Source organism: Microtus ochrogaster, chromosome 5 (assembly GCF_000317375.1).
Source record: "Microtus ochrogaster isolate Prairie Vole_2 chromosome 5, MicOch1.0, whole genome shotgun sequence".
Classification (NCBI taxonomy): Eukaryota; Metazoa; Chordata; class Mammalia; order Rodentia; family Cricetidae; genus Microtus; species Microtus ochrogaster.
The window spans coordinates 36,382,339-36,397,945 of NC_022012.1; the positions used below are offsets into that span (position 1 = coordinate 36,382,339).

Genomic DNA, 15,607 nt, shown 5'->3' on the forward strand with positions numbered 1-15,607 from the left:
GCATTCTTGTGCATCTTCCCTGTGGAGGGATGGAGGACCAATGGGACAAGGCATTCTTGTGCATCTTCCCTGTGGAAGGAAGGAGGACCAATTGGACAAAGCATTCTTGGGCATTCTCCCTGGGGAGGGATGGAGGACCAATTGGACAAAGCATTCTTGGGCATCCTCCCTGGGGAGGGATGGAAGACCAATGGGAAAAAGTATCCCTTCTTCTCAGACTTTTCATGGGTGCAAAGTAGATATTAACCCAGCCTCTAAACCACAACTAGAGAATTAAATTTATTAAAATCCCTAAGACAGAAGATTAACCTTTTGGTTCCTTTAAGTTGGGATATCACTGAGGGTTTTCACCTGTACCTATAGGCAAAGACAGTCAAAATGGAAGGTCTGAGGTCATATTTCACATAAATGACCTGGTACTTTTACCCATCTCCCCCAATACTACATAGTTTGTTGTTTATAAAACATCTTTCTGCACATATTAATTTAATGGCTGTGTCAAAGAAAAATATGGAGCCCTTTCTGTGGTTGCACAATCAACACATGACAGTGTCTACTCAGATCTTTTACTCTGGAAAATAAAATTGTTCCCACTGTCCTGGCCTGTGTGCCCTCTGGGTGTATGCTGCAGGTCCTGTCTGAAGTGTGTGCAGAAGCCAGTGAGTCTCACACTGCTGTTGGTGGTATGTCTTTGGAAGCCATTGGAAACTTACCTCAGATGCTTCTGAGTGTCTGAGAGTCCATAAAAACTCCAACATAGCCATGAAAATGGCCACTATTAAGCCACAAATAAGAACCACAAAGATTCCACCAATATTTTCCATTCCCAGGCCTGGAAGAGAGATAAAAAGTATAAGTTACTTGGAAAGAGTGGGAAGACCCACCGCAGCAATGCAGAAGTGACTTCAACAACCGGAATGGAGTCTTGGAGATGGTCTCTCAGACTCATTCATTCCTGGAAAAGATTTAATTCATCATTTGAGGAAAGAAGCAGGGTGGTTGCAGTAAATCGGGGCAAGGAGACACAGCTGTGAATGAAGGAGACTGGGAAAACCACAAAACTTTGCTAGGCTGGGAGCTGAGGACTGTCTTAGGGGAAAGGGACAGCCCAATCTGATTTAGTTCATAATGACACGACACCAAAACACCTTAAATTCTAAAACTTCTGCCTTATCTTCCTCACAGTGTGTTTTGGTATATAAGGATATAGAAAGAATTGTGCTTGCCAGAGTCAGATTATTATAGGTTGGCCATCCTTAATCCCAAACTCTGAAGCCTGAGCTTTTGAGCAGATAAATAACATTGCTCCAATTTAGATTTCAAGGAACATGGTTAGATTTTTCAGGATAGGGGATGCTCAGCCAATCAGTCTTCCAAAATCCCAAATCTCCAAGCTCTGAAATAATCCTGAACCTGGATATTTGGGAGAAGGGACTAAAATGTTAGCTTATTTTGGAAGGTGAGACTTTTCCCCTACTGGACTAATGCATCCCCAACTTGGCTGTTACCAGAAACTCCTGGGAAACCCGATGTAGAGACCATCAGCCCTTTCTCAAGACCTAAGAAAGCAGCATATTTGAAGCAGACTCTGTATTTTACTATTATTTTTATACCTACTTATTTGTGTGGCAGTGTGTGTGCTCATACTCCCAGCATATGTGCCCCCAGCACAGCTGGATGTTGAGGAGCAGCCCTCTCCCTCTACCACATAGGGCATCAGGCTTGGCAGCGAGCACCCTTACCTGCCAAACCATTAACTTTACCAGCTCTGTATTAGGAACAAGCTTTCCAGGGGAGTTTTCCCCAGCCAACCAGACCTACAACAAGTTTGAAATTGTTTTCTTTGGAATCATGCATGCATTTTTATGTTCTTTACAGTGGTATCGTACCCTCATTGCCTAGCGAGCTAGCTGAAGATATCCTGATACTTATTTGTAGAATGGTTATGGCCATTTCAGTTACAGCACTGATGATGAGATTAGCCCCACAACTCGATGCTTTCTTTGGCTGTGGGGGAACAAAACTCATAGACGTGTCAGATGGGATGTTTCGTTGAAGGGGGAGCATGGTCAGGTATCAAAAGCTTCTTCAGTCTAAGAAATTAGTGACCGGGAGGTTTATGTCCTGTACTCTTTGGGGTTATTCCGTGTCTGATCTCTAGTTAAGTTGTCATGGGGCATGAGGAGAGTCAGTTTTGCACTTCCTAAGATGCTTCACAGAAAGGACCAGGAATCAGATGTAGCTCAGAAAGCTGGCACAAATATCCCTACCTGGCCATTTCAAGATGCCTCTGGTTTCCCACCACAAAGACCCAGGTGGGTGTCTGATTTCTTTTTGTTTATTTGCTTTTGTTTTTGTTGTTGTTTTAACAACACAGCGCAGTGGCATTCTCTGACTAGCTGATGGTCCACTTCTAGTGGGCCCAAAGCCTCACATAAGCATCTATCACAGAGACCATGCACTCTGGTTTACAGATTCCCATAGTCAGCTCTTCCGAATCTGCACCAATCAATGCAGGGGCCTCTATCTTGATTAATCCAAGACAGAGGATCTTAAACACAGGGAGGAAAGTAGTTAGGGTTCATTTGACTACCAGCCTCTCTCCCCTGGGCCACCAGGGACAGAAAGCATTATAAAAATATCAGGATCCACATGGATAAGGGGATGGAATGTATGGGGCTCTTAAGGAAGAATGGGTCTATCCAAGGGTCTGGGTCTCACTCTATCACCTGTGCCCTGTGGCTGAATTCCCAACCCCCACCCCCTCCATCAGTCACCTCCTGATGCTTCCCAACTTCCCGTCATCACTGGCTCTTTCCAGTTCACATCCTTCCCTTCTCAGATCCCAATTGTTCTCCAGCTTCGCTATCACCGTGAACCTTCTGAAGAGAGCTGTCTGTTTCAGCGTTATTTTGGGTCACTTCAAAGGTTCTTAGAACACACCTGGAGATTCTTTTTTTTTTCTCATTAAACACTTGTATTTATTTAAGTTTTGATTATCTTGTATTAATTATGTATAATTGATTTAATTATAACACTTTTATGCATATACATAGTATATTTCAATCATATTCATCCTATTATCCTATTATCTTTTTGCCTTTTCTTCTCTTTGTTACTCCTTCACAAATATCTTCCTCTCTAAATAATAATGTGTATATGCGAGTGTGTGTGTGAGTTTCATTGTGATTATCTACAAGAGTATGGCTGAGAGTTTGTTTACCAGACCATGGTTACATTACCAATAGCTACTGCACTGAAGAAATATATCTCAGTCCCTCAACGAGAGTTATCACTGTATAAATACCTATGAGAAATGGGAGTCCCATAAGTCTTCTATGGAAGAATATTGACAACCTCAATCTTGTAATGTACAGCTAATGACAGTTGTTGTGGAAAAAAAGAGTATATTAGCTATTTTAAGCCTTGAAGTTTTTTAATTAATTAATTTATTTATTAAAGATTTCTGTCTCTTCCGCGCCACCGCCTCCCATTTCCCTCCCCCTCCCCCAATTAAGTCCCCCCCTCCTCAGCCTGAAAAGCAATCAGGGTTCCCTGTCCTGTGGGAAGTCCAAGGAACCCCCACCACACCTGGAGATTCTATCCCACACAAAAGCAGGTAGAAGAAAATCCACCCAACATCTTACAACTAAATGCATTTAAACTTTTCTTTTTTTGTTTTTGGTTTTATGGAGGAGAAATTTCCAATTGGCTGTGATTTCTCAGCCATCACTGTGCCTACAAGGGAATGTTTGCAAAATGAGAAAATCTAACCCACAAATCGTGTCTAAATGTGATGCAACTTTATGAATATTAAATTTAAAAATTAATGAAGTTGGAACAATGTTCCACTTTGGAGATATTTAATTAAACATGTCTTAATTTAATTTTTGCAAGTTTTCTTTGCGCATTGGGAAGCCAATATTTTTTTTCAGACCTCAAACATAATTTTGAACACCTGAGAAGCTTTTAGACCCTGGATGCTATACCTGAAGGAGAAAACGAATTCGCCAATCCAGATTTACTTCTGCTAGCTCTAGTTAACCAGCTCTCTCGAATGTGACGTTGTCTTGCCCCTCTGAAATCACTCCCCATGTTTTGTTTCTTAGCTCCTGGAAATTTCCTAGCTTACACAACCTCTCTGAGCAGTGACACTGTCAACCACACTGCTTTTCATGGCTCTTTATAAAACCACAGCTCAACACTCTCTCCTGGCCTCACAGGAAGTGACTTGGTCTTGGTCTCTTGCCTCTCCTCCAAACACTGGCTATTACCAAGTTTATCCTAAACAATCTCCTTATCTAGCCCACCACCTTCAAGTGCTCCCCAACCCTTGCCTGAACTATTGCATCAATTTCAAAATAATGTCGCCGCATACAGCCATTTCCTGTCCAACTCTACCCTCCATGAAACCCATCTTTCTGAAATGGAAAACCTGTGACATCATCTCTAGCGATGCGCAACTATTTGCATTTCCCAGAATGCCCTCCATGTGCCTTTCTATATTCTTTGACTTCTCTCAAGCGCTTCTGTGGCTTTGTGTCTGAAATATTACTCACGGCCTCATGTATTTGAACACTTGGTCTCCAGCTGGTGGCGCCATTTGCAGAAGGCTATGGAACCTTTGGGATGTGGGGCTCAGCTGGCAGAAATGGGTCACTAGCAGGTGAGGCCCCTCTGGTTCTGACGGGCCTCTCGATGCTTCTCGTCTGGCAGCCATGTGCATGTGTACCACTTGAAACATTTTAAAGCACCAGTGGACGGAATGCCTTTGTGTTCCCGCCACGGTTTGGAATCCCCTGGAAACTGAATCAAATTAAAACCCTCCTCCCTAAAGATGCTTCTGTCAGGTTATCTGGTAAAGTGCTGCAAAAATAACTAGTCCAGCGCGCGCATGCGCACGCGCACACGCACCCACACCCACACACGCGCACATACACACCAAGCTAGCCTGACCTTTTATCACTGAAGCTCAGGGCCACTTTATTTTGGTGGCTTTTCCAATCATACACAACTCTGTCAGGTCTATAGCTTTTATGCCTTACTAGTAACACATTGTGTATTATTCTAATTCATTCTAATTAATAATAATCACACAATAATCACGGGTTTAAGTTTATGTATCTAGATTTCCCATAAGACCAAGTTCATTGGGAAGGACTCTCTACCTCATGATCATGGGACATGGCACATAAGAGGTGCTCAATAAAAAAAAAAAGTGACCAGAAAGGACTGGAAGGTGCCTGAACAGTTAAAACTCTTGCCCTGTGCAAGAAAAGAGGACCAGAGTTCAGATCCTAAGAACCACATAACTGCTTGCCTGTAATCCCAGCCTTGGAAAGAAAAACTGGCTAGACAGACTAGCAGTATTTATGAGCTTTGGGTTTGAGAGACCCAGCCTCAAGAAAAAGGAAGTAGAAAAATGATCAAGGAAGATTCTAGAGACCAGCCTCCGAGCCTTCACATACACACACATGCAGGCACTCATGCACCTACACTCCTGCAAACACACACGTGCACAGGCACGCTCACCATATAGACCTACACACAAGAGGAAGAGAAACAAATGGCTAGGAGGAAGGAAGATAGACAGCCCCATAGAGGCCTATGTTGCCCAAAACCCCGGATTCACACTGTGACCCATAGCCAGCTCCTCATCAAACGCTTCATGTGGTGACTGTAAACTGTGGCAGCTCTCAGCATGGACTCCAGGTAGGAGGTCCAGAGCTTCTGTAGGGGCAGAGCACTAACCTAGCATACTCGGTGACATAGACCTCCCATGTCGGATAGGGGTGGGGGCAGGGGAAGAAAAGAACATGTGGTCTGGGCTGGGATGACTGGGACTCTGATTTGGTCTGGACAGCTTCAGAAAAAGTAAGGTTTTAACAGGATGCTGGTAGAGGCCCTGAGCCACCTTAACAGCCCCAGTCTTTCCCAGTGTCTCAATTTTCGAGGCCCACCTGTTAATCATGGGTGTTGGCTCTCAGATGCCAACTCCAGGCCGAGTGGCCTCTTCCTCCTCTTCAGAGCGAGGCTTGTATACCAGCCACGCCTTTAGGAAGTCACTGGAAAGTTGAAGCAAGAATAGATGGCTGGCAGAGTGAGAACTGAGAAACGGATGAAGGAGGGAGGGGGAGGGGCACCTTCAGAGAGCGAGGCCTGTTCTGTCTAACACTGCCATCAGCCATCCCCCTGTGTGCCTTGCGCAGCACGCGGCCATCCATCAGCAGGGGCTCAGGATGACTATGCTCCAGCCTGCAAGGTCCCTGCCGCCCTTACAGATGCCCCAGCACCTGCAAAAGGGACCAGGAAGCCATCTAGTCACTGCCTCTCTGGCCTTCCGTGGATGGGATGGTGTATAAGCCACCCAGACAGACGGCTTTAAAACTGGGCTTTCCTCCTGACACCCTGAGCCTGGACCTCGGCTGTGCTTCAGCAATCAGTGCGCATTAGCTGAAACAGTCTCAGACTCTCCTCGCAAATCCCTGGTTGGGGAAATACTAACTCCGGTGTCACTCAGGGATCGCCCACAGATCCAAATACTGGCTCCCAAATGCAAATGCATTATTTTCATTGTCTTTGGAACTAGGAAAGGGGAACAGACATTATCAGGAGATACTGCAGTGAAGAGTCTTGGATCTCATCCACTCACCTACCCCTCCCTCCTTTCTACCTAGCTAAGAAGCACTCCTCAGATTTAGATTCAGGTAGACTTAGCTCCTAGCCCTCAAAACCCTCACCGAGTTCCAAGCAACAGTGCGTCTCTCTGCACGCGAGACATGCTGTTCTCTTTTGGAACAATGGTTTGTGGGTGGGTGCGGGGTAACTACACAGCGACAGGTATAGAGAAAGGAGAGATGAGTGTCCTAATCTCAACAAGTGACATTTTATGTTCTCTTTGATGCTGATCAACAGATCTTTATGGTGCATTTTCCAGGAGCTGGCCACCATGCTTGGTCCAAAGCTCCAGGCAGCATCAGCATCTGATATAAACATAGATTCTTGGGTCCATATGGCTCTCAACCATTTTGGAGGCACATCCTCCTACAGCCATGTGGCTATATCAGATGGGGCTGTCTCCGCGGGATTCTTTGTTGTAAACAGCAGCTCCTCCTCTAGCATGTATAGACGAACCTACAAGACCTTCCCAGCGACTCATCAAATCTGCGTGGCTCCACACTATGAGGCAGAGAGCCTGCCATGTCTGCTTGCCCTCACTCTGACATCTTTCACTGACTTCTAGTAGATTCTATAAAGGGTGGTTAGAAAAAAAATAAGGAACAAAGGGACACAAGACAAAAGAAGCATTTGAGAAATTTTGCTATGTATTAAAATACATTCTGGGAGAGGTACTTCATAATGTCCCATGATGCAAGCTGAGGCATCTCACTTTCCAAACCACTTGCAATCTCCTTCAATTATTAAACTGGCTAGAAAGGAGACTGACTCTTCCCACTGTATAATAAGAACATAAAAAGGCAGAGAGCTCGTTTTGCGCAACTTTCCCTAGCTAGCAGGGAATTTCTAAATAAATCTACTGGCAAAGCTATGTTCTCTGGAACTATAAAGCCATTCTTTACGAGTGTTTACTAGTTCTAGAACAGGCAAGGTTCAGTGCTAATGATTTTAACTTTGCCCTTGACAACTATTTTAACTCGGACTTTGTAGTTTTCCTGAACAACTTGTGACTTCATTTTCTTGGCAAGGAAACAAAAGTGCAGAATTCAGGTCATTGCCTGAGGTTCCACACCTAAATCCAGGTTGAAAGCAGAGCCTTCAGCCTTCACAGCACACCGACCCTCCCATTGCCCTGTGATCACTCAGACCATACTACATGCTTACAGAACTGAACTGGCATCCTGAAAACTGGTTCTATTGCCCAGAACATCCAAGGTGTTAAGGATGGGGGATTCTGCACATAAGCTACAAGCTCATATCTGGAACCCTTTCTCTCTGTAGAACTTGACATCAAGTGCTTGAATCGATGTGTTGGCTTAACGGCTCAGTTTCCAGAGAGAGGTGTGTATAGTCTTCAGAACGGCTGCCTTCCTTGGTTTTCAGCTGGTCGTGTCACCATTCACCTGTTTCCATTCATGCTTTGTTTTCTGACCACCCTCTGGAGGGTCTCCGCCTCCCAGGACCCAGTATGGCTTGCTTAGGAAGGGTCTTCCTGAAAGTATTTCTCTGAGCTGCTGTCAAATTCCCAAAGTCAGGTTTCCACTTTCAGAGCTTTCCAAAGAAACCAGAGAGCCAGGATAACCACACTGGGCCCCTGAGAAGAAAGAGGGAGGGAAGCATCCCCAGAGTCCCTCCCCCACCACCTACACCTCTCTTGCTATGATGTCTCATGCTTTTATTCCCACTGTGCTAGACAGCAAACTTCCTATTATCCAAGGGTTCTGAAAGTCGACAGCACTGCCCCTTTGCCATTCTTGAAAGGGGACCCCGATTTTCACAGCCTGGTGGAGTATCTGTCTTCCTTTGAAGCCCTGATTATGAGCTCCTGTTTTTCAAGATAAAGGTATTTAATTTCCTTGGAGTTCACCCATCACCTTTTGTCTAGCAATTGTTCTGTGAAGCCTTTGGTAATCCAATCCCCTTGCATGGGGATGCTGGCATCTCCCAGTGGCTAGCAAGGTTTCCTTTCATAGGAGCTGAGTGAGAAAATAAACAAATAAAATACGTGTTTTTTGAAAAAAGAAGACCAAAGAAAATGAAAACAGCTTGAAATGGAGCCTGGGCTTCTTTTTGGTGGTGGGGGAGGGGGTAGTTGCCAGTCTTTTACCGAATCTGCCATCTTATTTCTCAGTGCTTGCAGGAAGGTAGGTGGTCACCAAGACCCGGGTGGGAACAGCGAGAAGAGGTTATAAAGGGAAGGGGGAATGTTATTGCATACACAAGAGCCAAAAACGGCCTGTTGAGAAGGCTTGAGAGAGGAGGCATCCTGTCAGTGTTAGAACTCATCTTGGCCTTGGTGTCACGCTGTAATTCTGGATTAAAGTGGAGTAAGCTTCAATTCCTTTTCTTTGAAATTTTGTGCATTTTAATAGAATAACAAAGCAGAAAAGGATTACCAGCATGTTGTCTGGTACATTTTAATTGAAACCGAAGTGCCGGCAGTTACTGTCAGTTTCAGAGGTCTCTGGGGAAAAAAGACCACCCTCCTATTTCACTTCCCTCCCATCTCTCTGCTTATTCCATAGTCCTCTCATTCCTTTAGGCACACGTGAAAGCCAACCAGTGCAAATTATAAAAAGAAAGATGACCCGAGAGCTGCTGGGGAAAGCAAATTAAGACTCCTGCTATTTGAGACACAACAGGAAAAGCTCCCATGGCTTGACTCCTGGTGGCCATTTAAAGACTGCAAGGAAGAGATCTTTTGGGTCACACTGCTCCTTCGTGTCTGAGTCCTCTGATCAGTGAGTTAGATCCTGTAGTAAGTGCAATGGCTGATTTGCCAGAAAGAAATGAAGCTAAGGCACCTCCAGTCTTGGGCCAGAGCTTCTAGCATGGCCCGGAAGAGGTCACGTGGGGATTTTGGTTGGCCAAGAAGGCTTTGCGCATCTCTGGATAATTTGTGTCTGGATTTCAGCCAGGGCAGAAGAGGGGCCACTGCGTGAAGCTGGCCCCGGTTGCTATGGCGGGTAGCCGACACTGTGCTTGTGGGAATGTGCACAGCATCCTCCACACAGACCTGCTCCAGCACCTTGGCTCTCACTGCAATGCTCGCTGCTGTGTTCCAAAGAACATTGCAAATGCAAGTTAGTGTTGGCAGACTGGTTGGACCTAGGCGTCTTCTGAGGCACAGTAACCCGGGCAGGGTGACTCTTCTGATAATTTCCTTCTCATCTGTTCGGTTCTGTCCTCTATGCCAGGGAACACTTGGTCCCTGTGTATAACATGGAGAGGGCTCCCGTTCACATCACTTCATCTTTCCCCGTTCCTGACTCCTCTCCCCACCATCTCAAACTCCACTGTCTAATCAGCCTCTATAAACCCCTGGGGAATGGGGAAGTCTTTCCAAGCTGCAAGCCTTTCCAACAACTGTAAAAAGGATACCTTTATTTTCCCACAAATAAACCTAAATTCTACCTCAACCTTCAATTTTCACTCCAGTGCCAAACGCGGACTTCTCGGTAAATTTTGGCTTAAATTAAGGTAAAACTCTCCTCTCCTTCTCCTTTTTCACTAGGTAGACTTTGATCTTAGGATGGGAGGGGACCACAATGTTTCATAGAAAATGTGTGGGCATTTCGTCTTCCATTCGCTACACTCAGATTTCCAGTATTCTCATCTGAAGCCTGGGGAAACTTCAGGACTTCCGTTTTCTCTGTCCTCAGCCTCCACAGGTCTTCCCATGCTGCTATTCTGTCGTGGTGTGTCAAATAATTCTGGGATTTCCCAAACTCTAAAAGTGGCAAAAAAAAGATCTCCTTGTAGCTCTTGCAATACTCAGCTCCTTCTGGAAGTGACAGCTGTTGTAGATGTCAACATGGGGGCAGTCTCCTTGACAGGGATGGGCCACAACCCAGCATGCTTTGGGTGGGCCTCCCTTTTATCTGCTTTGCAGTCTTGGTGACTTTGGGTCTTAACGTTTTCTTTTGTTTACTCTTTAACTTCTGCCATCAGCTTTAGGATCAATTTCCTTCTGTGTGCAGCAAGAAAATGTCTACGGGCTAGAGAGATGGCTCAGAGGTTAAGAGCAGTGTCTGCTCTTCCAAAGGTCCTGAGTTCAATTCCCAGCAACCACATGGTGGCTCACAACCATCTGTAAGGAGGTCTGGTGCCCTCTTCTGGCCAGCAGGCATACACACAGACAGAATATTGTATACATAATAAATAAATAAATAAATAAATAAATAAATAAATAAATAAATAAATAAATAAATAAATAAATAAATAAATAAATAAATAGAAAATGTCTACATTCCAAAATGCTTCTCTAGCAGACCCTGACTCTCACCCTCCAACCACATCATGTCTGCTCTGAGTATGATGAACTTGTTTTGGACTGTGCTTCTCGCAAGGCAATAGCTGTCTTTTGGGACCAGAGATGCTCTCCAAATGACCTCTGAGATCACACACAGGACCAGCTTTTGTGGTTCCACGGTAGCTTACTCTAGAACCTTTGACACCTTCAGCCAGCTTTCTCAAATCGGTCCATATGTTGAAGCAAGGCTTCACCCATCCCATAGGAGCCAATCTCCTTCATTCTACTCCTTCCAAAGGGAGAACACGAGCAGGCAAATCTGCTGCAGATTCTATCGAGGCTGCAAGCAGACTGCAAGCGTGACCGATGATTTATCGTCCAAGTCGGGACATGTTGAGACTATGAGTCATCTAAAAATAACTAACAGGCATCAGTGGGTCTCCCTACAAGAAATCCTAGGTGGTCAGGGACACTCTGCACCGCTTACTGCCCACATTGCCTGTGGTTGCTTGCCATTCAACCCCATGCAGTGCCGTTCCTGTATCCATCATTCTTTCATTCAAGGAAGTACCCTGTGCTGGCGCCAGGAAGACAAACCACGCCCTTATGAAATCTTCACTCCCATAAAGTTGGGAAGTGAACACATAAGCAATAAGCAATACTCTAAGGCAGTGGTGCAGCCTAGAAAAAAGTAAAATAAAATGGGTTCAGGTGGGAGGGGAAGGAGTCCTCTCTATGGGAGCCTGGGGATAGAGCACCACAGAGGAGGGAGCAGGTGCTCTGACTCCAGGATGGATGCAAGATGGGGAGGTTTGGGGAGCAGAAATAAAAGAGAGTCTAGGGCAATAGATCACACTGGGCCTTGAGGTTCCAGGGAACCTGAAATTTATTCTGAGTGCGAGAGGAAGTTGCTAGAGGGCTCGTGCAGAGGAAATCTGTGGTTTCATTTGCATTTTAAACATGAGTCACTCTGGCCACTGCCAAGTCACAAGAATGGGAAAAAAGGAGATCAGACTATTGCAACCCCACAGAAGGGAAGCAAGAGGATGGATGTGTCGGCTTGAATGAGAATGTCCCCCAGAAATGCTGGTTTTTGAATACTCCATCTTTAGTTGCTGTTGCTCATTGGGAGGTTAAGGAAACGTGGCCTTACGGGAAGAAGCATGTCACTGGAGCATGGGCCTTGAGGTTTCAAAGTCATGGGTCATTCCCAGTTTGCTCCATCTGCTGGGTGTTTGCCATTCAAGATGTGAGCCCTCAATTTCTGCTCCTGACACCATGCCTTCATGTGGTCTTTTATCATAGCAATAGACAAGTAGCTAATACGGTGTAGCTGTGGGCCAGGGTAGATGGTGGCACTGGGATGTGAGAGGAAGATTCGGGTAACATTGCTGCTAGGATCCTGCTCTAGGATCTGTGCGTGAGGGGACACTGGTGCCTACAGCAGAAAAGACTCTGGAATAGGACTGGTCCCTGGCAGCCCACAATCTAGGCTTTGGTGTCCAAGCAGCCTACAAGCCATTGCTTAAACTTTGGGCAGGAGAACCAGGCCACGTCGGTCCTGTAAAGTAGAAGGGAAGGCCCAAGTGTGCTTACCTTTGGCTCGGTGATCTTCCTCCTTGGGGCATTTCCCCCCTTCCCACCACTTTCGCTTCAGAATCTCCAGGCGGTTGTTCTCCTGCAGCTGGAGAATGGCCAGGTCGAACTCATCCCGGAACACTGAGCCTACAGGGACAAAGGGAAGCCCGGGCAGGATGTCAGTGTCCTACTAGACACACTGAGCTCCCTGTCCCAGCATACATCCTGGTCTTTCTGTTCACTTAAACCCCGGGAGGGGCACAGATAGAGCAGGTGGCACTTGTCCCCAAAACTCCACCTTCTCCACTGAAAGAAGGGCCTTTTGGCTTAACAGGCTGCTCAGCTCTTCAACTTCCCTTCCTGCCACATGTCTAACACAGTCATCTTAGGACCAAAGACCCCAGTATAGGCCAAGCAATGGCTTCCCAGACATTTGTGTGCCACCCATCCCCCTGCCTGGCACCCTCACTTTCTAATTTAAAAGGGGCTATTGGAATTCAATGACCTGCATGATGACACTTGGGCAATTGGGTGTAGATTCACCTATTAGCTTCTAGGAGGCTACCATGTGTGTTCCTATGACACAAAGCTCTCAGTCGGTTGTCCGGCTTTTACCTCACATTTATTCATTTCTTCGGCACTTGTAACTGTTGCTACATTACACTTGACTATCATTTACCATAACCAGCCACCAACCACTGAGAAAAGAGCCAACCAGAGCATCCTTGCATCCATCCACATACAGAAGCCAGTCACCAGGTGTCCACAACTCTCATGACTGAGTTAACCAGAGCCTATGTCCCTGTCCATCACCCTGCGTCCCTCCATCAAACGGAAGGCTTTTTTCTGTTGAGTACAATTCTTTTAATAACTTTTCCAATAGAATACAGTCAAGGAGCTTTGATTGGTTCAAGAATTCAGGTTTAACCACACAAACAGGATTAGATGAAATCAGGCAAAGTTCAAAGACCTACAGCAGGTGAAGGCCTGTGGTCATTAAGAAAAAACAGCCAAGAGACTTGGAAAACAAATTAGTCGCCCAGTTTGCTTTCCCAAGCATTACAAAGTTCCTGTGTGGTCAGGTGCCTCTGAGAACACCTATGACGCTGGATACAGGAGGAAGCCTGAACAAATCAGTGGGGCTTTTATCACTTAATGTGAGTAGGAATCACCTGGAGATTTTGTTAAATAGATATTCCGATTCAGTGGGTTTGGGGCAGAACCTGAGATTCTGCCTTTCTGACAAGCTCTAAGGCAATACCCAGGGTGCTGGGCCATAGACTGTCCAGCTGTACAACAGTGTCCCCCCTTCTTTAGGTACAACTAGGTTGATTGACCACACAATGAGTTTGCAGCCTTGAATGTGTTTTTGTCATAGTTGTCCGTGCACCATCATTTGTAGAACGGCAGTGCAGTGCACACTTTAGTGAATGAGTAGATAAACAGGATGCAGATGTGGACAGATGTTAGGCCAATGCCATCGAGATTTAGAGACAGTATTTCGCTGCAACAAGGCACTTCTACCCAGACTCAATGTGCTTGGAGCTGCACTGAAGGCTCTTTTGTTTGCTCCCTGCTGGCCTTCTCAGCTCCAGCGCCATCTGATTTGGTTTCCATCTTTCCTCATTGTTTCTCTTCTTTTCCCTGGGCCCAACCACATCACTCAGTCTGTAGTGATTCTCTCCCTCTTACCTCAGAGGATCCAAATCTTGCCTCATTGGTGGGCTACACAATGTTCTTCCCAGCCTCACTTAAGAACACAGGCCTCTCCACAGTCCCCCTATACCCATCTATCCTGTCCTGTCTAGCTGAGGTCTGTTCTGGAAAGGACTGTCTGCATTTGGAGATAAGTATCTGAGGTTCAAGAAAGCTTTTTTTTTTCTAATTTATGAGGTTGGACAAGAAGGTTTACTGCTCTAAATCTCAGTTCTATTCTCTGCAGCGTGGGCATAAGCAAATCTACCTCTCACATGGCACAGTGAAATGAGAGGGCATACCTAAGACAGTATCATGGCAGGTGGAAGATGAAAGCCTTCCTCTCCAATTTTCCCCCCTTGGTTATCAATGAAACTTTCTAATACTGGTCTCTTTCACCTCAACTCTGTGTGGTCAAGTTCCCAGGGAAAGGAAGCATTTGACATTTAGGTTAAATTTATTGGGCCACTGGAGTATTACCAAGGTGCACCCCCCAGTTCATTTCATGATCTACCCCACCATCTTGAAAGAAAATGTCAGCTAATACGCTTCCCGAAGAGGCCTATAATCTGTCCTATTAGTGCGCACTGGTAAAATATGGCTGTAGACAGAGCCTATGAAGGCTTGGAATAAAGCCTCTACCTTACACAGCTGCTGGTGTTAGAACTGGCTGTGTTTGGGATGACTCAAATCATTACCCATGCTCATGTGGTTGTTTTTTAACCAATGTTTTAAGAAGTAACTTGTTTTTACCAAACAATACTGGACACTATAGGAAAAACGAGAAGGACACTAATATTCCCCAAAGAAGACCAAGTATGAGACACCTAGAGAAGGCACCCTACGAGCTACAGGTCTACCCCTCACAGGGACTCCCTGAGTAAATATGGGAAACTTAATTCTATTACGTGGCTAACCAAGGCTGGGAGAGGTTAAAGCTCCTATCTAAGGTACCATGGCCAGGTCTCCCTGACTCCAAAACCATGCTCATTTTATTCCAGCTATAAATGAGTTCTGCAATTGATAACACTTCCAGTCGGGCAAAGATCAATCCAAAGATGCGAAATGGGACTAACGCGGTCTGCCTGCCAAAGGTCAGAGCTCTCTCTCATGTGGTCCCCCCCCCCCTGCTTCGTGATTCTTCTGCCTGCTGCCTCTTGCAGGAGCACCCTTACACCAGGACAGCTCGACACAGTGCTACGGTCAATGGCCCATATGAAACCACTCAGAGGATGTGTTGAGATCCCTCACAAACACAACAGTTTAACGCATCTCTTTATTTTCTGGTCGTGGAGCTATCAGCAAAGCGAATGGCCTTTAAAAAGCACAGCTGCAGCACCATTTTAGAAGCCAAACAACTTACTCTCCTATAACAAAACCAGATGGCACCCAATAAATGCATTG

At 45.6% G+C, this 15,607-nt stretch overlaps 1 protein-coding gene across 2 annotated transcripts in view; it reads right to left on the reverse strand.

Annotated features, from left to right (window-relative positions):
* Positions 1–15,607, reverse strand: part of Grik4 (glutamate ionotropic receptor kainate type subunit 4) — a 304,308-nt gene that overhangs the window by 3,466 nt on the left and 285,235 nt on the right. For both annotated transcript variants that reach the window (XM_026779045.1, XM_013346302.2), the window contains 2 exons: positions 12,527–12,655; positions 714–832 (listed from right to left, as the gene is read on the reverse strand). In XM_026779045.1, coding sequence (XP_026634846.1) covers positions 714–832; positions 12,527–12,655 — 248 coding nt within the window. The remainder of the gene's footprint in view (positions 1–713; positions 833–12,526; positions 12,656–15,607) is intronic.